At 39.3% G+C, this 27,930-nt stretch overlaps 1 protein-coding gene across 11 annotated transcripts in view; it reads right to left on the reverse strand.

The window, feature by feature from the left end:
- Nucleotides 1-984: 984 nt before the first annotated feature.
- The window catches only part of CADM1 (cell adhesion molecule 1), a 209,394-nt gene continuing 182,448 nt past the window's right edge, over nt 985-27,930 (reverse strand). For 3 of the 11 annotated variants that reach the window (XM_068916555.1, XM_068916557.1, XM_009670055.2), the window contains 5 exons: nt 24,545-24,577; nt 17,241-17,294; nt 14,813-14,893; nt 5,500-5,631; nt 985-3,862 (listed from right to left, as the gene is read on the reverse strand). In XM_068916555.1, the coding sequence (XP_068772656.1) occupies nt 3,744-3,862; nt 5,500-5,631; nt 14,813-14,893; nt 17,241-17,294; nt 24,545-24,577 (419 nt within the window). In that variant the 3' untranslated portion in view covers nt 985-3,743. The remainder of the gene's footprint in view (nt 3,863-5,499; nt 5,632-14,812; nt 14,894-17,240; nt 17,295-24,544; nt 24,578-27,930) is intronic. The other 8 variants (XM_068916560.1, XM_068916563.1, XM_009670059.2 and 5 more) reach the window with 4 other exon arrangements.

Genomic DNA, 27,930 nt, shown 5'->3' on the forward strand with positions numbered 1-27,930 from the left:
TTGTCAGACTTGTGGAGGATACTGAAAGATAGCATCGGCAAAGGCTTACAAGTCACCTCAGGGCTCTATCCATCACACCGGGAAAACTCATCAGCCAAAACAAGAATGAAGATGGACAATTCCCTTGTCCCCACAAAACATTTTATTCCTGTGCCAAATAAGGGGAACAACTGGCTGGAGGCTTTCAGAGGGCTTAAAAAAAGGCTTCTTGTGAGCACATACTCAGAAATAATTTAGAATATGAAGCGTTTTATAAATCTTTTCCCTGTTTTGGGAGCAAGGAGCTTTCTTCCGCACATTGTGAAAGTTAAGAGCAATTTTCCTGAATCTTCAGCTTTTTGGTTTTGACATGTTGTCATCGACTGCTTTGATTGTAACAGTAGTTCCTTCAGGCTAATCTGGAATGAAAGGGTTACCTAATTAACCAGCAACGCTTAGGTCAGCTTTGTAGGGAACAGGTTTTAAAAAATAAAACATGAAGCATACAGATGGCCTGTCCCTGCCCCTATCAAGTAACAATTGGGAAAAAGGAGATAGATCAGGCTGTTGTTAGTGAACATCGAATTGAGAAAGATTTCATCATCGTAAAGAGTAAAATGAAGTATCCAAAATAGTAAAAATCCAAACTAATAAGAGACAGGTGACTTTACCAATGTACATCTTTTCATTATAATGTTCTGTTTTCCTTGGAACATCATCTTCCTTGCCTGACTGTGAAAGGAGCAAGGCTTTCCTGCCAACGGCTCTTTTGGATAAAGAACAGCACAACATTGGACTAGAGCATCCACCAGCTCAAATTAGTTGTCAGAGCAGGGGAAAAGATGATGAACAGACACACAAGGAAAGTAGACTGAACCTGGGAGTTTATCTGTTTGTCGAAGTTAACTTTTCTTGTAATTTCACCAATCAGTAAGCCTAGAATGAACTTCACTATGATTATGGTCTCCGTAGCAGGAGATAAGGAGTGCAAATGAGATTTAAAAATAGTTTTGTAACATTAATTTTTTTTTTATTAAGAAGACAGATACTTTATAGTACTTCTTTTTCTTTGTAAAAATGGTATACATGAACCAATACAAAATGTGAATGGGAACATATGAATATGTATTTTCTTACATTGTAACATCGTCCATGGACACCTTAAAACAGAACTGGCCTAAGGGGGAAAAAAAAAAAAAAAAAAAGGCTGGGTGAACAAAGAACAAGATTGTTTAACATCAGTTACGCATCCTTCATTTGTAATATTCCTTTAAACAAGTTTGTTCTTTCTTCACACTTAAAAATCCTAATGATCTAGAGCTGTACAAAGTAATACTCAACAATACATTTCAAACAGTGCACTGTATACTGAAGAAAAAATACATAAACCAATATACAACTAAAACCCATAATTTCCTGTTTTTTTATTCTGTTTTTTTCCAATGTGCGGGGCCGAAATTTTGCAATCTACCTGAGACGGAAAACACCAATCAAAACACATGAACCTGAGACATGTCAACATTTTAAGTCAAAGTTACATCGGTAACACTGCACTACTGTACACTTTCAAAACAGAAAGATGGGCTGTTCAAAAACAGTATGCCAATTCTGTGATCAATGAGTAAAAAAGCCCCCCCCCCTCCACCCCCCAAAACTCATTTTAACATGCTGAATGCTTTTCACCATGATGTGATTCGGCAATGGTGCTGAAGGTCAGAAAAGAGCTGCACTTGACAAAGTTTGCTCAGAAAAAAGTTCTTTGCAATTTTCCTCTTGTGTAAAGGGGAAGGGCGGAACACTGCTCAGGAACGGATTTGTTTTCTGTTTTCATGCCATCCCATTCCCAAAAGACTCCTGCATTGTAATGGTTCTGCCAAAACCAGTAATTAAACCACACAAAAATGCTCCCCTAAAACCCTAAAAAAAAAAAAAAAATGCTGACACAGATTACTATGTTTCCCTTAAATAAGTCAGCAAACATTTTCCACATAGCCACAGTTAAAAAAAAAAAAAAAAGTATCTCTCAAAATCCAAGACTACTCAACAAAAAAACAAATTCAGAATATAATTTTAATACCATCTTCTCACTGTGATCTGCTATCTAGCACTTAGAATTCCAGTATACCTACATTCCTTTCACCTATGGCTTTATAAGTCAGTTAGCATTGTAATTTTAATGCAAATTCCCACATTTAATTTCTCAGATAAAAAAGGCAGTTTTATTTGTCCAGTTTCTTGCAAGGTTTTGGATCTAAAACATGCTCAAGGTAACTTATTTTTAGTCACTGTGTACTATGGCTGCCATCATGCAAGGATCAGTAATTTGTTGGCAGATGGCTCTTAAGGCTGAGGAAAGAGGCCAAGGCTAGAGCAGGAAAAGTAGAGATTAAAAAAAGCAACACTCAACATTTGAGTTTTGATTAAGTAACTGAAAAAGCCTACATGCTGTTTTTTCCACCTCTGCTCTGACCTTTGCAGAACTGAGATACAGGGCAGGCCAGCATGAAAACAATATTAGACCTACTTCACCCCCCTGCCGTTGTCAAATTCAAATCTGAAGGAATGAAAGTCTCACAACGCCTCTTATTGGTTCTCTCAGCACGACAGATATCTAACGTACAGTACTTGCAGGCCACATCCTACTGCCTTCCCCAGCAAAGCACAAAAGAAGCAAAAAAATATAAAAGCTGCTCATTTGCAGCTTTTTGCACCCCACGAGGACTTTCCTTTCTCTAGCAAATTAGGGAGAAGTAAGGCCAATTGGGAAAGCAGGACAGAACTGTTGGCAACAAAAATAATCAGAGCAGAACTACCTTCCCGCCCCCCCTTTGTCCCCCTTCCTGTGGCAAGTCAAATTTGTCCACCTGCATAAAAGGAAGAGCCCTCATCTGTCAGGTTTGCTTAGGTTACAGTAAGGAGGATTCCTGCATGCCCCAAACCTGTCCAGACAGCACGAGTTGCCCTAGATCGAGAGCAGTCTACAGACACAGAATTAAAGACAGATTCAATCACATAGTGACACGCCTCACTTGCAGACAACCCTGTGAAGTAATGTTTCTCTGCAGCTAAACAGTGCGTTTTCTGAGTTGCAGCCTATTTTCTAGTCTCCACCATCTAAAGCATTTGAAACATGGGCAGCCACAAACAGGTTCTCGTTGTTTGTTTATCCAAGCCTTTACGACAACAGAGAAGATGGAATATGGATACGCTGAATTGCAAACTATGAAATCTAAAATGTGCTGGTTCTCCTCTGACGAAATTGAGTTTTGAACAGAAAACAGTGAAGATCAACAAAAATCTTAAAGAAACCAACTTATTCCAAGGGGTCCCAGCAGGCAATTCCAGAAACAGAATACAAAAGGGGAAACAAAAAAAAAAACAAAGATAAAAACAAAAAGGAAAATGCATACAAGCCCCTCTTCTTCCCCATCTCCCCCCCCCCCGCAAAACCTCAAACAAACAAAAATAAAACAAGGCACAGAATTTTCTGCAAATGACTTCACTAAACTAAATCCAAGCTGGACTTGGCCAAAAAAAATGAAACCCGAACAAATTGAGGTGTCGAACAGCAGAGCGTACTTTACGAAGAATGTTTTTTACACAGCAAATCCCGGACCCTCCCAGTCTCACAACTCTCCACCCTTTTGTTTTTCTCTAAAAAAAGACACAAGCTGGTTGTAACTTCCAATATCACTGTCTCTTTATCGTTTAAATTGGGCCAGTAACTGTCCACGGTTGGACACCTCATTGAAACCAAGGCTGCTCTAGATGAAGTACTCTTTCTTTTCTTCAGAGTTGTTTTGTCCTCCTTCTGCATTGATGATAGCTGTGTCTGCGTCAGCTGCATCATCTGCTCCTTTGGCTTCATGAGTGAAGTACGTACCTGAAAATGAAGTGGTAAGGGTCTGTGACTCATTGAAGGTCTGGGTAAATTGCTAGAGAGTTAGCAGCAAAGTCACAAGCAGAAAGGGAAATAAACACTACTAGGAAAGAAGTGCTGAATCCAAGGCCATTGCAGCTGTTACTTAGGACTAAACAGCTGTGACACTAATCAATCGCTAAGACATCAGGGCAGAGATTTTCCAGTCTTGCCTGGGGCATTCAGATGCACAACTCCTGTTCGTTTCAATAAAAACTGGGCATTCAGCCTTCTTAAGCTATGAAAATTCCAGCCTAGAGCCTGAAAAATAGGGCCGAGGAAACCAAGCAAGCAAGGCTGATCCCATTAGATCTGGGAACGCCATTTCCAAGGCTGCTTGTGTTGACAACCTCCCATCAGCGATGTGTTTTGCACCAGCAGATGCAGCCCCAAGCAGCAGCAGCATTGGCCATTGTGTGCAGCACAGGCAAACACTGTCTAGAGCATCCTCTAGGCAAGGTCATCGCTGGCAAGTCTCACAGGACGCAGGGCCTCAATGGTTATCCGTGGATTGGGCTTCCGTGCCCTTACTCTGAAATACTATGATGTAGCCTTTATAGTGTGTTAGTGCACAAAAGAAAATAGGCCACAGAGCTATTTTCCCTCCCAAAACAAGAAAGCAAATACCAGTAAATTGTTTTGGGCACTTTACTTAAAGGGGACGAACCTTTCCTCTACACTTTCCCCCCTAACATGCTTTAGTTTATTTCCCTTTCTCCTCGGCATTACTCTCTGTGCCATAACCAGCCTCCCATTTTTCTGTCAGATTTTCCAAACGTGCCAACTAAAGGCAGAGTAACATTAAATTTTTTTGTACAAGCAGTCACACACATACATATGCCCAGGCTGGAACAGTCTTATTATTGTGTGTGGGTTTTAACTTGTTCTGTAAGTTGAACAAGTTCCTGAAATGGGCCGTTGTGCAACGTAAACCACTAACCAAAACAACATTATGAGACTTCTGTATCAGCTCAGAACAAGTAGGTTTTGTAGCGGTGCAAAGTGCTGCAAATGCTGCAGAAATGCTGCAGGCAAGCTTCAGAAATTAGTTGAGTTTGTGTACCCCTGCACACCATTATACCCCGCAGTTGTCTGTAATACCTTGGACTATAGCAAAAGATACTACGGGTGGTGGAGTTCCCTGTGAAAAAGTCGGCGCATCTCACAACGTGAAATGTGCAGAAACCAGCTGAAGGACTGATGCTCAATATCATTTCAGAAATAGAATATACCTCATTTGTCAGGTATTCTATTGTACCCTGATGCTAGGACGGACTAGAAGGGATAGCGCCTCGCAACTGGTACGAACATCTAGAAGCGTACTGGAGCTATCGCTAGTAAAGTCTGGATCTTGGACAAACCACTGTTCTTCATCTTTAAGTCCTAATGCCCAAGCCCCAGGTACACAGAAAATTCATCACCTACTATAGTTCTCCCTTTTTTTTTTTTTTTTTTTCCCCCCTCCCCTCCCTTCATTTGAAAGGCCTTTCGGAAGACTTTCCAGAGCATCTAAAAGGTCTCTCATGTTAGATAGCACAACATCACAAGCAAGGCGAAACATGCCACGTTCTTTGATTTTCTAGTTTCAGTCTTTGTCTTACCTTTATGTCTTGCAAAATATCGCCCTAAAATGATGAGCAGGCAAAGCATTGCAAATACGACCACGGCCACAACACCACCAACCACTGCATGGTCCACGGTCCTTATTGACCCTTCCTCACCTGCACGAGAATCTGTTGAGATTAGAAGAGGAATAAGAATTTGGAACTTACTAGGATGTCATTTGAAGGTTTTGGCTGCAGCTGCCCTCAGGATTGGAGAAGCCACCCTTTTGCTTTCAAAAGGAAAAGGGATAAAGCACTGAGCTATCTAGACAGATGAGTTCAAGCAAAGGAGCAGGCACGCCTGTCCAATGCTGAACTATCTGGCTAATTAGCTTGCAAGGTATTTTCTGCTATAAGCAGCAGCACTACTACTATGCTTGTAGAACAAACTAGAATAGGGAAAGAAAGAGGAAAGGAGACATGGAATCTTTGGTGGATATATATTTTTGAAAATTTCCCTACATATTGCTCCCCAAATTTGAAGGGGGGGGGAACAGCAATACAACATATAAATATTAATAATTAGCTGTACAGAAATGACATTAATAAGTGCCCTGTTGCTAACATTTTACTCCAGTCCAAGGAACTGCGTGACCAAAAATTAATCAGCCGAGCTTTCTGAATGCATTTACCACCATTCTCTTCCCCCAAAGAAGCCCTGAACCCAAGATTAAGTAATTAATTTCTGTTCAATATAATTCATGATGTATGAAAGAAAAAAACCTCTTAATCCAAACTGTAAAAACCTCTTCCAAAGCAGATAGCAATAATTGCACATTGCCTCCAACTGCTTTATTTTATTTATTTAACACCTCACCACGCGATTCATTTTCTTTTATAAGCCTCTCTCCCTTAGGATGCCATCACCCAGGAGAGGAATGACTTATTTGGCTGAGGAACAACTCCAAAATGAACCCAGAATGAGCTATGGCCATGTAAAATGAATGCATAGCAGTGTAAACAATTTTAATTTAAGAACGCAGCTACATCAACCCTCACTGCAATTCTAATGGCAACCAAGATTTATAATGTTGTAAAAACCAATTATTCTCCCCTTGATTAATACATTAACATTTTCGAATAGAAGCTAAACCATTGTCTCTCTCCCTCCCCCCCCTTTTTTTTTGTTGAGTCAAACGCGACACCTCCATTAAAATGATTTACTAGCCATACCTTACAATTTAAGCACAGCAGCAACAGAAACGGTAAAAATCTTTTAACTTTACATGATTTGTGAAGTCATATGTGAAGGATTTACCATTTAAATCTTTCACTACAAGAAGCACATGGCCTATAAATCTGTCCTGCATGCAGTTGCCCAGACACCTAAGAGAAATGCATTTCACCAGGAAGACTGAGAGTGCAAATTCAAGTCAATTTTTAAGAAAGATTTATCTCCGTCTCTCTCCAAAGAACAGAGCAAATCTCTGAAGCCTCCACCTCTAATAATATTTGAAGTTTATCGATCAAGCGTACAGATCCGTGACAGCTAAAGGTAATGGTGCTCTTTTGAGCTGAAACCTGATACAATGCTTTCAAGCAGGCGCTCAGGATTTACACTTTCTATCAATATTTCCAATTCTGTTCTAAGATTAAGTACTAAGGGACGTAAGTAAATAACACATGACCAAGAGCCCTATAAAATGTCTTTTAATTAAAACAATTTAACTTAAAAAACCCCTTCATGTATTTCTTCAAGTAACCTTTTAAAAGCAGTAGCTTTGGCAAAGGCTATGGGATGGCAGGGTTTAATTAGGTCAAAGTTAGGGGCTCATTAAGTGACAAAACAAAGAACAGCCTATTAGCACCACGCTAAATGAATCCCCTTCAGCAACTTATCTAATAAACTAAACTAAGTGTGGCAAAAAAAGAGTCCCTCGTAAGCCAAAACATTTGCTTTCGCATCATCTAAATACAAGTCATTTAACTGTGGTAAGAGCATGCCAGAAAAATGTGAAAGCACGTTAAAGCCCTGTGTTCAATCCCCAGCAATAAAGTGCCTCCCAACAGCATGTACATCATGGCCAAGTTGTTCCTTAGAAATTCATGATTAGGAAAAATGAAATGCAAAACATGAAATGCAAAATTATCTCTTATATTATAATGACAGCATGCCCTCAAAGGACAAAACCTAACAGGAAAGCAACCCATGAAACATTTTACTCACTTGAAAAAGCATAAACACAGATCTCTCAATGAGGAGAATTAACTAATCTTGAACTGTCAACAGCGTCAGATCCAATGAAAATTACTGTCTTTCAAGTCAGTATTTCACAGCATTCTGAAGGAGACCAATAACTATAAGCAGTTAAGAAAATGGTGTGCATCCTAGTAACAGCACAGAAGGATTTCTAGTTGCTGAGCCAAACCACCCAAAAAAAGCCTCCTCTAGGAAGGGAATTTTTCTATAAACCCTAGTAGAAACCAACTGTATCATAAATACTTCCCAGCATTCGCTGCTTACATTCCTTGCTAGATGATGGGAAAGCTGTGCCCCATGGATGCACAGCCGTTTGACAGGGCAGCCCTTCGCCAGGGCAGACTCTGTCGTCTTTGTACAGAACAGCACCTGAGGATGCCGTGGTAGCCTTAGCTGTTCCAGGTAGCTCACACTCAAACTGAAATCTCATCATGGCTTTTGGCACAACTAATCAAGGCCTTTAAAGATTTGCTTTCCATAAAGCGACCAAATCTAGCTCATCCACTGCAGTAGCTGCTTTAGACAAATTCCACTCTGTATTCACCAGCACAACAAAAATTTCAGTTCATCTTCAAATAAACCATTCAGTGCCTGCACTGCTCAGTAACTTGGCAATATATGCTAAGTCCAAGAAGTGTCCTTTCGATCTGATGTTCGACTAACTGACCACACTGAAGTCCTTTGGCTGTGTTTACAGCAGCTACAGCTATCCCATTTTTAGACATTTAACACCAAGTTACGCTCATGAGCTTTCAAGACGGAAGCATCCCCAACTAGAAGGCTGAATATCTTGTTGGTATTTGGAACAGCTGAGGAGAATAAACACACCTTGTTATGATTCCATAACGTGCTCAGAGCAAAATCCTACATTTTTTCTTAATAGCCATCAATTCTAAAAGTTCTGGAAACACAACACCTGAACTTTTCCGTTGACGCACCTTATCCTACCAACACCAGCCTCAATACAGTTGTACCAAATCACGGTTGCAGAGAATCAGGCCTATGTTATTTGAAATGCTGTGCTGAACGCTGTCAAGTTCGACAGATCCTTTACGGTTTCTGCTCAGTTTGCAATTAATAGTACAGAGTCAGTATTTCCCTAAGAAGGGAATTTTGCGTAAAGCATGACAAACAGTTCTGGCCAGAAGAGTTTATGAAATATGATTTCTTCCACCAGAACATGCACCACCATTGTTTCTATTAAAACAGAGCTCTGCAAAGTGCAAGCTGCAAGTTTATGTCATTATGCGCATGGCTAAGTAATTCACCTGCAAGTTTATATATAAACATTGAATGTCATATGCTGAGGACAACTAGTGGTGGCTAACCATCTAATATCAACTCTGTGAGGCAATCAACAGTGTACTTTTGCCTTAAAAGATAATAGGTTCATGTTTAGCTTAGATTATCACCTGAAAAGAATGGTTCTTCATGTCTAACTGCAAACACACTAAATGTTTATTCTGCAGCAGTGCCACACGTATTTGTCAATTTTAACAGCATTACCTAACAGCAAAATATATTCATACATTTGCTTCCACTTTATTACTAGACCTCAACATTTTTTCACCGGAAGGATAGTATACTGGCCAAAGTAACATGCCAATGCACTTGCACCTTATCTGCTGAGCCTTCCACAAAACTGCCATCCCTTGGCCTGCAATGCGCTCATCTGTATTTTGCGACTTAGGATGGGAGATCTATTTTCACTTGCACAGTGGTATCATGATGCAGGCTGTTAGGAATAGTGAATGCCTGGTAACTCCTGTGATCCAAAGTTAACATTTTAAACTTTGTCTTCACAGGTGAAAGAGACAGACGCTGTCTTCACAATAAATATACCCTATTTAGAAGCATTAAAATACTTGCACCCAATCAGACGATCTTCCTCATCTCTTTTGTATGTTGCATCAATTTGTTCTGCAAAGATAAACTACCTACAATTCTTAAAAAAATTTTTTTTTCCTGAAAATTCATGACTCAGCAGTCTCAGGCTCCCCTCCCCCCCTTCCCCCCCCAACAGGAAAGTGAAAACAAGACAGTAGAAATCTTTATGAGCCCACAAGTTCTGGGACTCGCAGGAACTTCTACTCTTTACTTTTCCAGGATGGTGCTTACCATATAAAGCCACTACTGATCTAGGAGGACCCCTTACCAAAACAGAAGTCCTGCAGAGGAAATCAGTCCCTTCTGCTTTTGTTTCTAGAGTGTATTTATGAATGAGTTTTTCCAGAAGAAAAATCCTCGTCTAGTGGCAGGACTGGTTTCTGTTTAGTTATTTAACTACCTAAAGGTCATGGTCTTTGTTCTTCTCTTTTCTCACATCTTCATCTGTTTCAATTATTCCTCTTTCACATTTAGCCACATTCGCACATCACTATTCTCCACTGTCCTCTTTTAACAGAAACTCACATACGTCAAAAGGGCCTTATGTAATGCTAAAAAGCCCACTGGCCACGTCAGGTCACAGAAGCATAAAAAGCAGCGTTTGAAGATATTTTGAGAGGCTGATGCTGCACTCCCCACGGCAAGGTCAGCTATGCCGACACCATCCTTAACAGCGGTCTGTTAATCTAACTCTTAAAAGCTTCCCAGTGATAGAGTTTGCATCTTTCCTAATCAAGTTATTCTAGCTTTACACAATTCCTTTTGCTAGATACTTTGACTTTACTGTCTGCTTCATTTATTCCCGTGACGACTCTGTCACACGAGTCTTTGTAGCTAACATGAATGGAAGTTCTGACTTTCCATGCAGAAGGCAAGTTAAAGCCAATATAACCAATCTCCAACAATTCTGGACACCTCTAAAAGGAAATCAATGCGTGCCAGAAACGGTAGACCAGGCTATTTCATTTTATAAAGCATCCATTTGACAAGAAAAAAATATTCTTGTGAGGTGGGAATACAGCCAGCCTTTCCAATATGCATGATAGGCTTTGTAAATAAGGACCTGTAGCCCCAGACTCTGCCACCAAAGTTTTGCATGTAACAGCTGCTCTAACAGAACCCAAAATGTGTAAATTGCACATGAAATCCTAAAAACGTCCCAGCTGACAGTGGTGACTCCTGGGCTGCAGTGTCTTCCTGTCCTCGCTTTGACAGCTCCGTTAAAAACCCTATCACAAAGATAGGGTTTTTAGTAGTAACACTGAAGACTAACTAAGTGGAAGATTATTTGATACCGGACAACAATTGATGTCACAAGCTATTTCTTTGGTAAGCGTTGGGCCTATGGAGCAGGTAGTAGTTCCCCAACTTTGGGCCAGGAAGGAGAGACTTAACCTAAAAAACAGACATCTGCTTTAAAATTCTGTCTCCTATTCACAAAAGCTATTCCTGCTTCGTATCTATGATTAAAAAAAGAAATCACAACTTTATTACTGAAGAGGGAACAGACTAGATGGCAGGAGCTGACAAAATGCCACATTATTTGCTAATCCTAATATGTTATTCTTCTTTAAGATTTGCTTTTCTCAGCACCAATTCAATTATAGATGCTACAAATCCTTCTGACATTTAATTCCCTCATGTCAGAGAGTAGTAAATGTATACATGCAGAGCTTTCCCATTAAGATGTTAATATATACTAGAGCATGCTGGCCTTTAAATCGAATATTCGAGTTTTTCTGCTATGGTTTTATTTTTTGTTTTGCTTTTTTCTTTCTTAAGGGTGGGAGCGGAAGGAAGGGAAGATATGCAAGAAGGTAAGAAAAACAAACATACAGACATCGCTGCATGTTGTGAACCACATGCAGACCTATTTTGCTACTCTGCAGCTACTTTGCACTTCAGTCAAATCAAATTTCATAGGGTGGTGCTTTGGATTATATCAAAGCACCTTAAAGGAAAACTGCAGTGATCTGGTACAACCCACTTCAGATAACAGAATACATGTGGGAAAAAGCAATTTTGTTTTTAAACTGTTGCACCATTTCCCTTGAGTGAATACTGCGATTGTGCCTTGAATTAGGGGGACGTCATAATTTACCTAATGCAGCAGTGAACTTCTCTGCATGAGATGCAGAGCAACGTAAAGCGGCAGAGCGCACTGTGATCCCATTTAAAATTGTGGCCAAGACTTCCGTAGCTTTAAATCACTGTTAACTTCATCAACAAAAAGAAATTATAGCGCTCAAATAAAAAAAAAGCCTGAAGTTTTCCTTTAAACAAAACGGTGTAATTCATAAAACATTACGTACACACCAAGTAAATGCATTTTTGACCGGTTCCTGTTTGACACCATACTAAGTCAGGTGACTTATTTTTAGAATCTTGAGCAGAATAAATTAAATACTTAACAGCATACACACAGCAGACTCCAGTCTGTCCAGTTTCATCTCTGCCTACCTGTTTTCCAGGCTTAAGGAAAAATCCATAGCGGTCTCACTTTTACCTCCTGCGAGAAGGAGGGCAGACGACAAGAAACGATAGTTGTAAGCACTAATATCCGATTATGTAAAATGACTCAGGGAAATCGTAATAAGGAACACAGAGCAGACGTTCATGCTGGTTATTTTTCATGTAGATATCATTCCCAACTAACATCTGAATTTTAAACCTGTGGGGGTTCTTAGTTTCTTTCTTTCTTTTTTTTTTTTTTTTGGCATTTCTTTTTAAAAAGAAGAAATGTACAAGGGAGCTCAAGTTTTCTAAAATGATTGCAGTTGTAAATGTTTAAAAATAGCTAGTTTATCAAGGACTGTCTCAAGAGCATGAAAAACGGCTGGCAGATTTTTAATAGTAATGCTCTAACAATGTGGGTCAAGCACTAAAGCAAGGCTTCGAATGTGGAAGGATTCCCCCCCCCCCCCCCCCCATGACTCAATAAAAAAGTTGTTTCAGTTTTTAATGGGGCTCTACATATATGTATATACACATGTTTTATATACCTAATATACGTGTGTGTGTGTATATATATATATCTATAAAATGTTCTAGCTCTCACTTTTTATAAGTGGCAGCATGTCAAGATTCAGAGAAAGACTAGACTGGACAAGGCTGACTTTACCTGCCATTATTTTAAATCTCAATTGTATCTGACTTAAAAGTGTGAGACCTATTAAGAACAAATTGCTTTATTTTTAAAGCCTGCAGCAGAGCTGAAAAACTCCAGACTGACCAACTTCAATCCTCAGTGAGTTTCAGAACCAGGTCATCTAAAGCTCAAAGAGCCAGGTTTATAATAGGCTTTGTCAAAAAAAAGCCCTCTGCGCACAGAATCATCCTCAAGTGCTTCAAGGCAATAGCTGGACAGTGGAGAAAGAAGCAAAGCTGGTTCCTTCCCTCAGGATTTGAGGTTGACCTCCAGCACGGACCCATTAGGTCAGGCTCACCTTTAGGACAATTTCTGGTATGATTATTATTTCAAACAATGTATCTCACCCTTTTCCCTTTGTGCTCCCACACAGTTTCTGACTAAGGCCCTATTCTTAAACACCTGAAGCATGATATTAGCAAAGCACTTAGAGACATAACCTATCCCATATTGACACAGGAACCAGTGTGTTGCGCTAACAGTTCAATGGACCTGCCGTGTGGGAGTTCCTGTCTCCCTCCTCTGCCCTTCATCTTCCTTCCTACTTCACGTTTTGTAGACTAGCATTTTACAGCGTTTTGGAGCATCTGTGACAGCTCTGAGGCTTATTCTATGCACATTTGCACCGTAAAAGCAGAAAACTGATGGAGCTTTTTGGGAGCACCTAAGATGGCTGTTAATTTTGACATATTTGGATTTACTGCTGCATTTCCACAGAATTTTTGTGGAATAGGTCTTCTGTTTCTTGGGGAAAATTAATTTTAAGCTATGGATGTAGAACAAGGTTGGGTACCCGTTAACTCCATTAATAGCTACAATGCTTTTCAGATGTTACTGCAATGTTTGGATCATGTGAGGGAAAAGAAAACCTAAATTCTTTTCTTTGAAGAATTCCTAATTTGGCATTCTTTTTTCTCTAGTTAAAGTTTGAATTTATTAAGCAAAAATATGAGAATGACTTAGGCTCCCATATCTCATTATTGGCCATGATTTAGGTGTTAATGACATAAGTCACTCGTGTGCTTCTGAAATACTGATAAGCCAACTATTCCTCTCTGCTAACAGTTAGGAAATTTCAAAGAAAGCGAGCACCAACAGTTGCCCAATCAAATTTCTTTTTAAGATTTGCTGGCCAATTTTATTTTGTGGGAAGAAGTTTCAGAAATCACCCAAAAAGGCCAGTGACTGGAGTGGTACTAGAATACATGTGTTGAGGGTTTTTTGGCGAGCAGAACAGAGGGAAGAGGGGGTTGCCATTATTTCAGAAACTATAAAATATTTATCTACAGCCTGGGAAGGCAGAAATCACTGCCCTGTATATGACAGGATGAATGATAATGTTCTTCATTACTGTAGTTCAGCATTAAGTGTGCTATCCCTACTCTAATTTATTGATGGACTGTTAAAAAGTAGTGTTAACCTGTTTGTCATATTATAATTGAATTTGGTCTAATTTAAATCTAGAGAAATTCAAGGAATTCATCTTTCTTCAATCAATAAGGTCCCCTTTGGTGACCCATTTCAAGATCGCTTCATTAAAAAATAATGCATTTTGTTTTAATAAATTTTATCACTATGACAGGTGCTCAATGTTTATTGGTTGTTTCTTCAGACTTCTCTCTGCTAGAAAATGGAGCCACTCTTGCAGTCAATAGTAATTGATTAATCAGCGTCCCCCTTGAACAAAGGTGCTAATCAGGTTTTGATTAGTTAATCAAACCAGATGTAAAGGCTACACAGGCCTTTCTTGATTGTTCAGTGTTTTACAAGATGCGTGTCAACACTGTTGAGCAAAACAGAAAGACCACAATGCGCCCAAGGGAAGCGTATGCGCGTACGCATGCATACACATCCATCAGCTTGGCCTAGGACTTGTGACTGAGAGCACTGCAGGTGTAACACTGTACTGGGCTGAAAGAATGCTGAAGAAGAAGAAATCCATCTGTGTTGCCGAAGTGCAGGACAAACCATTCCTATACAGTAGGATCCTTCTGTTACGAACAAAAGGCTCGAGTGTGGTACGGACATACACAGCTCAACCGGCAAAAGTTAATACACCACTGGAAACTAGCTACCTGGATATAAGGCAATAGATGCATTACTTAATTGTACAGTTGGCAGAGCCTCCGTTGAACCATATAGCAGGATAGGAGCACCTGAAATGAACAGCACACTGAGCAAACACTGCAGCAGGACGAACACATTTAATTATACTACATTTCAACAGTAATTCACAGTTGAGAAGGCATTCCTATTCAGTTCCTGGGGCAATCTGAGGGGGGAAGCCTCATATGCTGAATGCTGGCTCCCAACACCCATGCGTATGGCAAATGAGACCGAACTTACTCCAGGAGCGGGGCTTCAGGGGAGCAGAAAGGGGCAGTATTTTTGACAAATAGCTCAGCTGCAGAACTCACCTGTACTACAAGTCTGACGGCTCAAATTTGCTGACATCAGTTCACAAATAGGATCTTATTTCAGTTTCTCAGAAGTCTGGCCATGAGTTACGCGATGGAGGATACGGTTTTGTTCAGAGTAGAGAACGGCGGGGGGCCGTTTCTCTACTTTGCAGCAACACTGGCATGTTTGACTTGGTATAATTCCCTTTTGGGCATACATACATAACTGAGATAGCAACAAGCAAAATTTTGAAATTCTTAGAAAAAAAAAACAGTATTTGGAACTGATGCTCCAAAATGGGTGTATGTTAGTGCACAAGGATACTTGCCCACCTGCTTGACATGGGGACAGCAGATGTGCTTGCACTACACTGTGTAAAATTTTAAGGTAATTTTGCCTTACATTTGATATTCACAAAAATAACAAAAATGAAAAAGTTAACAACTTATCAGAAACATGCTAGCCATTCAACACATCCACAACCTTTTGAGAAAAGAGAATGTGTCACTGACTGCAGTGAAAGGGTTACAGCAAAATTAAACATTATAATCCCCCCGCCCATCCCCCAGGCAGTCAGTACTGTCCATTTCTCAATGGCATGCTACACTTAACTTGTGCTGCTACCACAAAGTTGAGAAAGATTCACTTAAGGGAAAGACAGGACTGCTAGCAGACACCCATTTTGAGGAATTCCTTTGTGGAATTGTTTCTCGTTCTTCTGTTCATTCACCAAAATGTGTACTTTCTTTAAAAAAATACAAATAAAAAAAATAAAGCTTATCAGAGCAAAACAATTATTTTCCATCCACACAGTGATATTTAACAGACACCTAGTGCTTCTTACCGACAAGGTGTGGCCCAGGCCTGCAACAATAGTCATTAGTATTGCTCAGGTGTTAGAATACATGCTAAATCAATTAATCATTTCTAACCTCTTGGCCAAAGCATACCTATAGTAGCTCAGAGGAAGAGATGCTGCTAATTTGATTAGAGAAAAAAAGCATGTCATGAAAAAGCATTCTTTTTGTTCTTCTTCAGTTTTTAAACCAGAAAAAGGAGCAGTGTTGGGTTAAAGATGTTCTTCTGGTCGGGCTTTTCTCTGTGCTCCCTTTGCTCCTTAGGAGCAAGGAATCTCTCAAGGGGTGCGGAGGGGGATGAGTGTTACTTCTTTGCAACTCCGTCTTGGGCAAGGCCTTGTCCCGCTGCCTGAAGGGGAACTTGTGCAGCCCACTTGGGTTATTTAAAAGTCCCACATGATTAAGTTGGCAGACATTTGGCCTCAGAACTTGCATGTTATTAAGGCTCGCAGCCAGACAACGGTTAAAACAGGTCGGCAGAGAGACAATAAAAACTGGGAAGCACAAAGGGCTAATTTCTAAAAGTACTTATGAGGAGAGCTTCTGACAACATAGGAGGACCAGACAGGTACAATATGTCTGCACCGCAGATATAGCCCATGTTTTGAATAAACTGATTGCCCCAAATCATCCACTCAAAATGTGCTTATTTCTTGACCTAAATTAATGCTTATTTTCAAGGACCAACCGCAAAGATGCATTTATGCAACTTTCAGTCTACTGTGGATATAAAAAAGATTCATTTCATTTAATTGAATTTGCCTCAGATGATAGAACTATTACATCCTTTTTATTCCCATTCTGATACTCATGTCATGAAGTGTTACCAAGCAGCTTTGATTTGCTGCAGGCTGCATTTTTATGGACAGTTGCATAGATTACAGCAGTGTTGTGTTTTACAAACAAAATTTCAACTCAACCGTTCTCTACATTTAGCGTTCAAAAAACGATCTCAAGCCACTGAAGCCACAGTAGCTGGTAGACAACCTGGAACGTAAATCATTCTGCTTTGCATACCTCCCACTCAATTTTCAAGTATGTTTTTCTGTATAAAAGAGTGCCAATATCAAGAAAGGGAGGAAAATCCCAACAGAGAAGAAGCATACTTCTAAGTGGAAAGACTCCACATCTGAGTCATGACTACACCATAGCAACTATATAATGCAAAATGGCCAAGATGCAGAAATTAAAGTGAAACCAGTATCTAAATTTAATAGTAGTGCTTTACCTAATTACTAGCCCTTACCTGAGAGATCCCCATAGTCCAGCTCCTCTGCGGAATTTGGCAACTGAGTAAAGCCTTACAAGTAAAAACAAACTCATTTTTCTTTGTATTCCTCAAGTGACAAAAACAACACACTTAAGAACTGAGGACAAATTTCTTGGGGGGGGGAAAAAAATGAGTCAAACACTTGCCATCTTCCGATGGTTTGAGCAGAATAACTTGTAATACAGTTCTCCAGTCATTTACTTCATTACTGATAGACTGTCAGAAACATTCCTCAGTCTACACTGTTAACACATGAAACATGTAGGTGAATCAAAATCACTCATTCATAACAGCATGCAAAAATCCCTAAACTCAGTCTTTTAGCTATCATAGGAGGGCATTTTCTCAACTTATGCCAGAACTATTTAATATATATAAGTATTAGTGCAAAACCTTTCTTCCAATTTTCAACAGAAATCGAAATTTTTTGTCAATGTTAACAAGCACCAAATTTTATTAAATATTGTGGATCACTTTTCAAAACTGTAAGGCATCTGCACATGCAGATGGCAGGCTATATCTTCTGTGATTAAATGAGAAAAAAATTTTTTTCATTTCCCAAATTTGATGCATTTGCGGAAAAAGAATCTATCCTCAAAGCTGATAAAGCAGTTGGACGTGGAAAAGTCTTTTGACAAAGGCAACTAACATCGTAAGGACATGATCTGTTATATTTTGTTTGAAAAATGTTGCCGGGGTCCACAGGAGGACAGAACATTTAGTTTAGTGAGGACAGTCTTACCATTTACCACTTTATTTACGCTGACACTTTTCAAAGGTTACAAGGCAAAACAAAGTGCCTGAAGGTCAGAGAAATCTATTTAATTAAGGGATAATACACACTGTTACTAAAGAAACCAGTGCTTGCAATCAATTACTCTTGCAGCTGCCTGGATGCTAAAGCTCCAATGCGAAACATGTTGTTATTGAAGAAAAAAATACTTTCATGAATAGACACTACTGTCAATGCTCATTTTGGAAAACCGACACTGGAAGCTTGATGACTGGTTAAAATCCTCAAGTGCTGGGTCAACAATTCGGGAAAGTTTCAGAAGAGGAAGAAGCATACAGTCAGCAATCAGTTGATATATCAAGTGGCAGCTAAATATGCACTCCATACTAGCAAAATATCTGTAAAATGAATCAAATGAAAGCTATCGAATGTAGATCTGCATTCTGGACTTATGATATGTGGTAGACACACTCAGAGGTGTTCAGTTATTACACACTGGCAACAACACGCCCATCGTAGTTTTAACGTGCTGACAAATAAAGCCAGGGAATGAGTTCCTCATAGCTACGGGGGCTACGGAGCACAGACAAAATTTACCTGCAACCTAAAAAATGAACGGGCACTGAGGAACAATCTCTCCCTCCGCTTTATTTTTTTACATTTGGGAGGGGAGTCAGCAATAGAGGTCAGAGAGATGTAACTTTGCTAGGCTTTCTTTTAAATGATTGCTATGTTAACATGCACAGTTATCACCCATTGGAAAGCAGCAAAAAATATCTATAGCTCGTTAAAAAATAAAACTCATTTTCAGTGACAGTCTTTAAAATGCATCAAGTCATCTGGAATCTGGTCTGAATTATCTTCTAAAATGGGAAGGCATTTAGATTAGTGGCAATAAATTTGTTTTTGCACCACTACTGGATTTCAGGAAGCCACCCATTTTTGCCATAATATAGTGTATAAATGCAATTAGGGTTGACTCACAGAAGCATTGGACATGCAAACCTGTGCTCTGAGGAGGAGCCATTCAGGTTTTATCTCCCTAAAATTGCTTCTGTACAGTCTTCTCTTTCACGTAAAAGAAACTACATTTTCTCAATAATGAAAAAGGGCAATGTTGCATTTTTTATGAAGCAAAAAAAAAAAAAAACCCACCTTTTTTTCCAAGAGAAAATTTAACAATTTAACAATTCAGTTTCTACCTGCACCTAGTATACTTTAAAATGTCACTGAACAGTATTAAAATGTGTTGTGAGGCATTTTAAATATGTAGTAAATTACTTCTTGATTTTTCTCATTAAACTTTCATATCAGCTATTAAAGTCCCTTCTTTTCACTTCTGATTAGAATGAATTTGAAGTCTGCTACAACTTCTTTTAAATAAATGAAAGCTAGCTTTTCGCTCAGATACAATTTCCCTATCAAATAATAAGTCTTAAAAGAGTGCAACCAACAAACTGAGTTGCATCTCCTACAGACTGATACACGTGTTTAAACAATTAAATGAGCACAATATTTATTTACACAGATTTATACTGACAGAGTAATGCTTTGTACTTCTGCAGAAGTTACCTCTAATTTTAAAGCAAAATATAATTTCTCTCTTTTGTATAAAATCGTAAATAACTCATTATGGATTCTGTTGTGTGTTGTGTATTCTACAACACTAAACAGAGATCTTAAAACATGCACAGGTCTTTGTGAGGTTTTGTCCAATTGCCCCAAGGATTAAGTGTGTAAAATGTATTTAGAAATATTTTTACTATTAGTGGCACTTTTAAGTAGGACATTTCTAAAAGGAAAAAGTCAGTTGGACAGTCACAACTGCTTGATAACATTCGTGTAGAAAGTACCGAGGCATTTTTTCCTTGCATGCTGTGTAATTTGGCAAGATTTGCAAACTGACTAGTGTTCTGGCACGGCTGAGCTTTTGGCTTCAGCTTGAGACAAGGTGAAACTAATTTTCAGAGACTGAGCACTATTAGAACGGTAGTGTTAAATACTTTATACAAAACCTGGTTAAGATCATAATTCAAATTCCATATGGGCTTTCTGGGAAGTATTTCCTGCTTGTAAGGTAATTTCTCTGGGTTATGCTATGGACAACATATTTTCTTGTCACTCTTCATTCTTGTTTTGCATATTTTCATAATAATCTTTACTACTAAATCTTCCTGCTTTGCCAGCTTCAGAGGACATTTTTTTCACCTTATCTTTTCATCAGTATTAGCAGAAATTCTGCCCATGCTAAAATAGCAACATCTTGTTCCTACCTCAGTGAGGGAGCTGAAATGCAATTTTAAGCTCCCCCTGTCATCCAAACACTGAGTTAAGGTGCCTCTTTGCAACATGTATGTTGTTTGCAGGAATCTTCAGCTGAAGGTCATCTTAGTGTTCGTATACATAGACGCCCAAAAACATACAAACATAATGTATGTAGCAAGTGTAACTAATTGCAATGGGCATTGTCGGTGGTTTTTCAAAAACATTAAAAAGCCACTTGAGCTCTTTGCTTATAATAGGCTGGAGTCAACTTGGAAAATAATTATGAAATTATTTCATTACTTTTGCTGTAGCAAAAGAAGTCAGCATTATAAGGTCATGGCTTTTTATACATGTTTCTTCTTGTATAGGAGACAAAAAAATGAATTAGTCCCTCAGAAAAAAATTCTTAAAGGGCAGGGACCAGATAAGGCTAAGCTCCACAGCCTGCTAAGGAGTAATAATGTTTGAGAAGTTCAGCACTTATATTTTCATTTTTAGCAGGGAAAGGGTAGGAGAGAAGAAAAGAAAGGGAATGGCGGTGGGGGGGGGGGGGGGAAGGAAATTCCAAATTCAGTGGTGGTAGGTGTTCAGAGACATCACTGTCATTGCTACACCAAATTCAGCCCTTGCATTGACTGCACAGAGGCAGGGAATCGAGATTTCAAAATGCACCAGTGCTTCAGCCTCACTGGCACCCTGACACCATGAAGTGCAAAAGAAAAGGGAGGAAGGGTCTTAAATTCAGTAAACCCAGTTTACTGCAGTGCAGCAGAAGCACAAGCCTTCCTGCTGGCCGTGACCATGCTGTTATTGGAGTTCTGGCAATGAACAGTGCAGAGAAAGGAGAAAGTGCATCAGAAAACTTAGAGTTAAGCTCTCATATTTAAACAAAAGAGTTAATGTTCGTGCTTTAAGTCACTCATGCATTGCTGCTGTTAATTCCATTCCATAAGGAAAACAGGAATGGCAGGGGTTTTGCTACCATTTTTACATGCATACACATACAGGACTCCTTTTCCCCCAGTCCTCTAGGATACACTCCAAAAAATTAAATTACTCAAAAATCCTTTCCCAGATTGAAGTATTGTGCTGGTTCCACACTAGCCTTACATTTCATTTTCTTCGTTATCAATCTGGTGTGCTGTCCCCGCCTCCCCCTCCAATTCATTTAAAATTGTTTTTGGAGAAAATCCATTTGGCTTTAGTTCATGCCCATGCATTTCTAGTCATTCACATACATGCTCACTCCAATTGGACATTGGTAAGAACAAATGGCCAACATACATAAACACCTGGTATACTCCATACACACTCCAGCAACACAAGCTTGGAAAGAAATCCAAGAGTCTTCATGGGAAAAGAACCCCAAGAGGACAAACGTAGTGGAGTTCAGAACAAAACAGGCTGGTTTTTAAGGCAGAAAAGTTTGTCACAGCTAATTTGACTAGCGTTGCTTGTCATTTAAGTTGTCAGCCTCATCACAGAAGCCGTCCTCCCACACAGAGGTTAAAAATCTTCAGACAGAGGTCTTCCTTGGATTAAATACGTGCTTTTTATGGCTTTTCCGAATATAAGGAAAACTGATCAAACCCATCAGGAACTGCATTAAAGGAAAAGGTATGGACAACTTGGCTGCAATGTTGCATTTTCCCCTTCTGCATCATCCGTCCTCTGTGAGCACTTCACAACAACCATGGCTACAGTGACAGCTCTGATCCTTCCGAGTTTTACTTCATACCAGTCTAGGTTCTTCCAAAGGCTAAAGAAAGTCTTGTGGCAGAAAAGGGTTGCTGAAACATTACACAGAAGTGCTGTCAGGAGTCGTGTTAGCATCAGAACTGTCCGAGCTTTCTCCAGCTTAGGAACTAACATCTCTATCTGTGCATTTCTAGGTTTCTCTGATAAAAACAGAAAGATGGAATTGTGCCACTTTCTAATGTTGCAGTCTGCTTTGTTCTTCTAACTGGATACCTCCACCTGCTCTTTGCGAATTCTAGCACTGCAGGCACAGCAACTCAGCCAAACGGAAATACTACGGCAGCGAAGACTCTGGCCTGACAACTCTGCAGTCAGATACTCTCTGCCTCAAAACGCTGATGAATTTCAGTGACCTTGTGAACAAATCGGTATGACACAAAGCATCCGCAAGTATTAGTATTACAGGGGCAACTGACAAAAATGGAGACCGTTTGGCTTACTTTCAAACTACACCCTGTCTCTTTCCTGATCTTGCTGATTCTTTCAGATACTTGTAGATTCTTTCCGATACGGCTAATCTGTGACTTCCAAGGGCAGTCAGACTCTTACCACCTGAAGGAGTGAAATTGAGAATACCTGTCTCCTCATTTCAGCTGCAGCTCAGGAAACCACTGGCCAAATTTGCACAACCTCTGATAAGAACTTGTAACGCCCCATGTATTTGCTATAGACCTTCACTTATTCCAGGATTGGTATGGCCCCATCCTGAAGAGACATGTCCTATGCAACAGTCTCATCATGAAATCAGGAAAGGAAGAGGAAAAAAATAAAGGAGGAGAGGGGAAGACACTCGCACAGGACTGAAAATTTCTGTGGAATAGAGCAGCAGAGCCAACAATAACCCTGCTCAAAAACATCACTTTACTTGAGTGCCAGCTCAGGCGGTTTCCAAACCCTAAAACTCCTCCGCAAGTTTCCAGTGGAACTGCAAAGGCCTAAATCAAAAGAAAATCCAAGCAGTCAAACGGCACGGCAACATCCCCTATGGCCTGGGAGGAATTCTAAATCCAGCCCATTTAGTCACTGTAGGTAATACAGCAGGATCTTAGACTACTGGGATAAGTGCTTAATGAATCATCCATCTTTAATTACTCATGTCACAGAAAATAGTATCATCTACTTGAAAAATGCTGAATATTTTTATCTGTGTTTTCCTATAATTTTATTCTTAGTGATCAACCCTTTGCATGTTCCAAAATAATTCTACTGTGGTTTGAACATAAATTTCCCCAAACTACCGAGTTTGCTTTTCAGCTGTTACTTAACTAAACTCTGCTACCATATTCATACTCAGTTCTTCAAGGCTTTCCCTACGGGTTGATGATCGGGCAATTTACATTTTAGCTTCATCTGACTGTTACAGTTGTTAATGTAGTGCATGATGACATGTCACTTGGACTTTAGTTATTACTTTGCAGTGACTTCCATTGCAGTAGCTATGAAATTATTTGCTTTTATATTGACAATACAGAATATAATATACATGGGGAGATCAGCAATGTATAGAAGACAAAAGTGTGCCTGAATGCTTTCATTTTTTAAAATGCATCCAGGCAGACAAGTTATTTGGTACAGGAACTGCTTTCCCCTCCTTTTCATATGCAGCAGCTCTGCTTAACCATTGCCTTACTCGGTCTTCCCGTCTGTCTATAATCAAAGATACATCTTGATGGGAGTAAGCAGAAAAAAGAGTCCGCATTATAGATTAGCCTGAAATACAGCTTAGTGTTAATTAAAATTGTCAGAGGTTTCAGCTATTTAGTTTAAAGGTAAGTTTGTGCCAAAAATCTGTATGCTCAACTTTCAGCCTGAAGTGATTATTTAAGCTTGCTTTAAAAACACAGGAAGCTATGGAAGCTGTCAAGCTGTTAGCTAGACTTACTTGAGCAGACGAGAAGGGTTAGTTTGCTAGACTGCTATACTGATAAGAAAGTGTTGCTATTTGTTTTTAAAATCTCCTTCTGCGGTGTAATAATGAAAAATTCACTCTTGACCTATGAGATGAGAGGTTCTTCTGTGGAACAGCTACAGAATACCAAAAATGCTACTCATCTGCAACAGACTTGGAGGATTCAGTTTCTCACAAAAAAAAGAATAACGCTGAAAATTTCATGCATCTCTTAAAAAATTAAATTTGAATTCATATTTTCAAAAGTCAGATTTCTTCTTATGTTTGAAATGATTACCCCAGCAAAAAGGATTACTTGAAAAAAAAAAAAAAAAATCATTCGCTTCCTTTGTGCTACTCCTGTATGCATGTTGTTTCCATTGGGTTTTGGGAATTGGTACTTGCCTAGAACTGTAATAATTGGCTGTGAAGCTCACAACAGAAATGACAAGACTAAGCATCCTTTCAAGCCTTAAAAACTATGTTGTATTTATGAGATCAGTCCACTTGAACATGAATTTCCCTTGAAGACTACATTCCCCCTCCCCTTTTTTTCCTTCTCTCCTTCCCCTTCCCAGGCTTGTCTTGCCACTCAGCAGTGCTGAGAAATAAGATAAACAGGAACGTGATACCAACCGTGAACTGCCGGTTCTGTCGTCGCCGTTGTGTCTACACACGGGAACAGAGGATTGGAGGAAGGGAAGAAACAGGAGGAACAGCATGCAAAAAAAGGGAAAATGGAAAAAATGGAACAGATAATATATGAGCAAGCTTTCAAAGAACATTGCGTGACAAGCAATAATAAAATGAAAGGCAAAAAGCATTTGAAGTGAGTTGCACTGTTTAGAAGACATGCCTCGAGTTCAAAAGCTATAAAGCCTGAGGAAAACAGTAAATTTTGCATTTTTTCCAGGAGCCTTGGCAGCAGGACAATTACTGGTGGTTGCAGAGTTAGGGGAACATGAGATGGGGGGGGGGGGGGGGGGACACAAAGCCAACTCTTTAGTTGGTAAGTACCAAACAGAGGCTCAAGACTAGGACAAGAGAACTAACACCTGAAAAATAGTTTTCACACATTCAAACATTGCCTTCACCAGAAGGTTCCCTCCAGGGACCGCTCCAGTTACCCGATTATAAGTTAGAGGTCACTGAATGAATGAGTTTCAAAATTTCTTCTCCTCCTTCATCCAGTGCATGAAACTTCCAAGCACTTTAACACATGGCCTAACTTCTGCATCCAGATCATTTTAGAGTTGGGAAGCAGATGATAAAAATGAAAACGCTCTTAGAACTCACCCGTCTAGTATTCTCATAGTGTACTAATTGCATAAGTGGCCTTTTTGCCTTGGCTATAATGAATCATGCACCAACAAGACGCATGATTTTTCCAGGTAAAATAAAGTTATTCTAGAAAGCACAAGTGCGAGTAGCTATCATCAGTCTTTCTGCTGAGAAACACGTTCTGAATTCTGGACACTAGCCTCAGTTTTCTGTGCTAAATCCTCAGGTGAAAATTATCATCATTTTTTTATTTTTTATTTTTGAAGGTGGCTAGAAATTATTTGTAATTCAAATACACTAGTTTTGTTAAATTGAAGCTGACTCTACTTCCTATTTATTGCCTGCCACAGGATGTTTCTTGGAGCTGCTACCTTGACGTTTCATCTCTTTACAGGCTTTAGGAACAGGCAGTTTTAGAGACTGACCCCAATTCGAAGGTCCTTCTAAACAGCTCCATTCTGACAGTACCCTATGTTATTTTCAAACTCTTCCATACTAATGGGTCCAATCACATTTCATTCACATTATCTATAGTACTGACTTATTTGACAGATTTATTTCTTAGTTTTAACCTGGTTCTACATATCTTCTTTTCTATGATGAACACAGCATTTCCTTTTATCACATGCACGTGCTGGGCTGCCTCTTCAGAACATAACCGTAACTCTGCAAATACCTACAGCTACTCTGAAGCGGTCAGTAAAACCTAGATGCGGTCATTCGCATCAAAGGCAGGGTTTCACAGAACTCTGCTTGGTTCCATGCAGGCAATGTCTAAATGAGTAAAAACATAAATGTAGAGAAGCGCTCTGCAACATATTTCTGCAAACTAGCCTAGACTTTTAGTTTTATAGTAACAATAGGCACTTCACATTGGCATTTCCCCTCAATTAAAGTGCCGTCCAGAGAACCCCAGGAATGGCAGTCTTTCCATACATTCTGAAGTAGCAGTGGAAAAATGAGGACCCATTCCTTTATAATTCAGCTGAGGACAGCCTGAGCCTGAATTTCTGGAGCACCAATGAAGACAAGAATCATACAAAAAATACACAATACTTACAGATACAAAGTCTGCATGCTTTAAAGATCAAAACAAATAAACCCTGCACAATTTAACAAACTACACGAAAATTTGCATAACAGATTATCAAGCCATCATTAGTCTGTTCCCACTGCCAACATATACTGTTCTCATCTTGGCAATCAAATCTAACACATACGTAAATATGCTAGCACTTGTTCTCATGCTGGGAACTCTGGTGAAGGCAGTAATGGAAGCCTTCCAAAACAAAAATGGGAACAAGAACAAGAGCGGGACTTTTTTTTTTTTTTTGAGTAGCAATACCAAAATAATGCCTCATTTTAACCAAACAAATGGTGGTGGTGGTGGTGGGGGGGGGGGAATGGTGGTGAAGACAGGGAGAGTTGTATTTAGAAAGAATTATAAAACTCAGTATTAATTCCTGAGATAGCATAGCATCTTGGCATCTATAAATAGTCTCAATTTACTGTCTTCCTGAAATAAAAAAAGTTATGTCAGCTTTTACACTAAATAGAAAATCTGCTGAAAGCAAACTTGTGTTCACGTGCTGGAAGAGATATTAGTCAAGAAACAGTGCAAACTGGACAGTGCATCTCGCTTCCCCATCTGGGGACAGAGACCAACAGGTTACAAAAAATAAAGTTTTCAAGCGGTTATAAGTGCGAACAAATATCCAAGTCAAACAACATGTTGGCTGCAGCTGGAATGATAAAGTTATGATTAGCAAATGGTTTGGATGATTGCAATAGGAAACACAGACCAGTTAAAGTTTAAAATGAATTTTCTGGAAGTCCATTTCAATCCCAGAGTCTTCTTTGAGAAGAAGGATTGTAGGTACACAGTGCACCAAAGAGGAATAATCTCATGTTAAAAGACTTGCAATAAAACAAAGAATCCCCACCACAGACACACTACTACAACAGTTGCATTACAAAGGAGAGAAACATTGTCACTGGTGCTTTGGTATGAAATTAATGAATATATGTAAAACGGCACAAATCACCTAAACTCTACCACTGTTCTGTTTTACATAAGGAGAAATATCCCAGACCCTACAAAAGTCAGTGTTAAGACACCCTATCATTTTAACATAGACCAGCTAACTTGAAAAGTGCTTTTTTGAATTCCAGATAAATGAAGTAAACGTAAGTAGCATTTTCAAGAATAATCACATTTATATGTCAGACCCGAAATATGGAATCCCAGAGGTTAGATTCCTGGTTCCCTGTCCCTGGTTCTGGAAGAAGAATCATGTCCCCCCCCCCCCCCCCCGAATGCAGAGTGACAAGAAAGTATTTGCTATGTTTCTGACTTAACTAAGGTTCAACAAAGCCAACAAAAAACTTTGCCGTCATTGAAAAGCACAGTTCTGGTTCCTAGCGACAGGCGTGAATCGCAATCACACAAAGTTTATGCTTATCATTTACAATGATTAGCTGGTGCTAAACAAGGGTCATTTTATGAGATGAGGCAAAGCAGAAAGGAGGTAGAAAGCCCATAAAGAGAGGTTCAATGTGGTACTCTTCATCCTAAGATAAAGATAAAACAAAGATGAGGCTTCTTTTCTTGATTTTAATCAAGAAGGCTCAAAATTTACTATATGCCAAGAAGTAAAAATAATGCAGTGGTCTCAAAATCTACATGTGCATAAATAGTTTTCACTAGATGACTGTTTTATACTTAGACTAAAAAAGAAGAG

This window comes from Struthio camelus, chromosome 22 (genome assembly GCF_040807025.1).
Source record: "Struthio camelus isolate bStrCam1 chromosome 22, bStrCam1.hap1, whole genome shotgun sequence".
Classification (NCBI taxonomy): domain Eukaryota; kingdom Metazoa; phylum Chordata; class Aves; order Struthioniformes; family Struthionidae; genus Struthio; species Struthio camelus.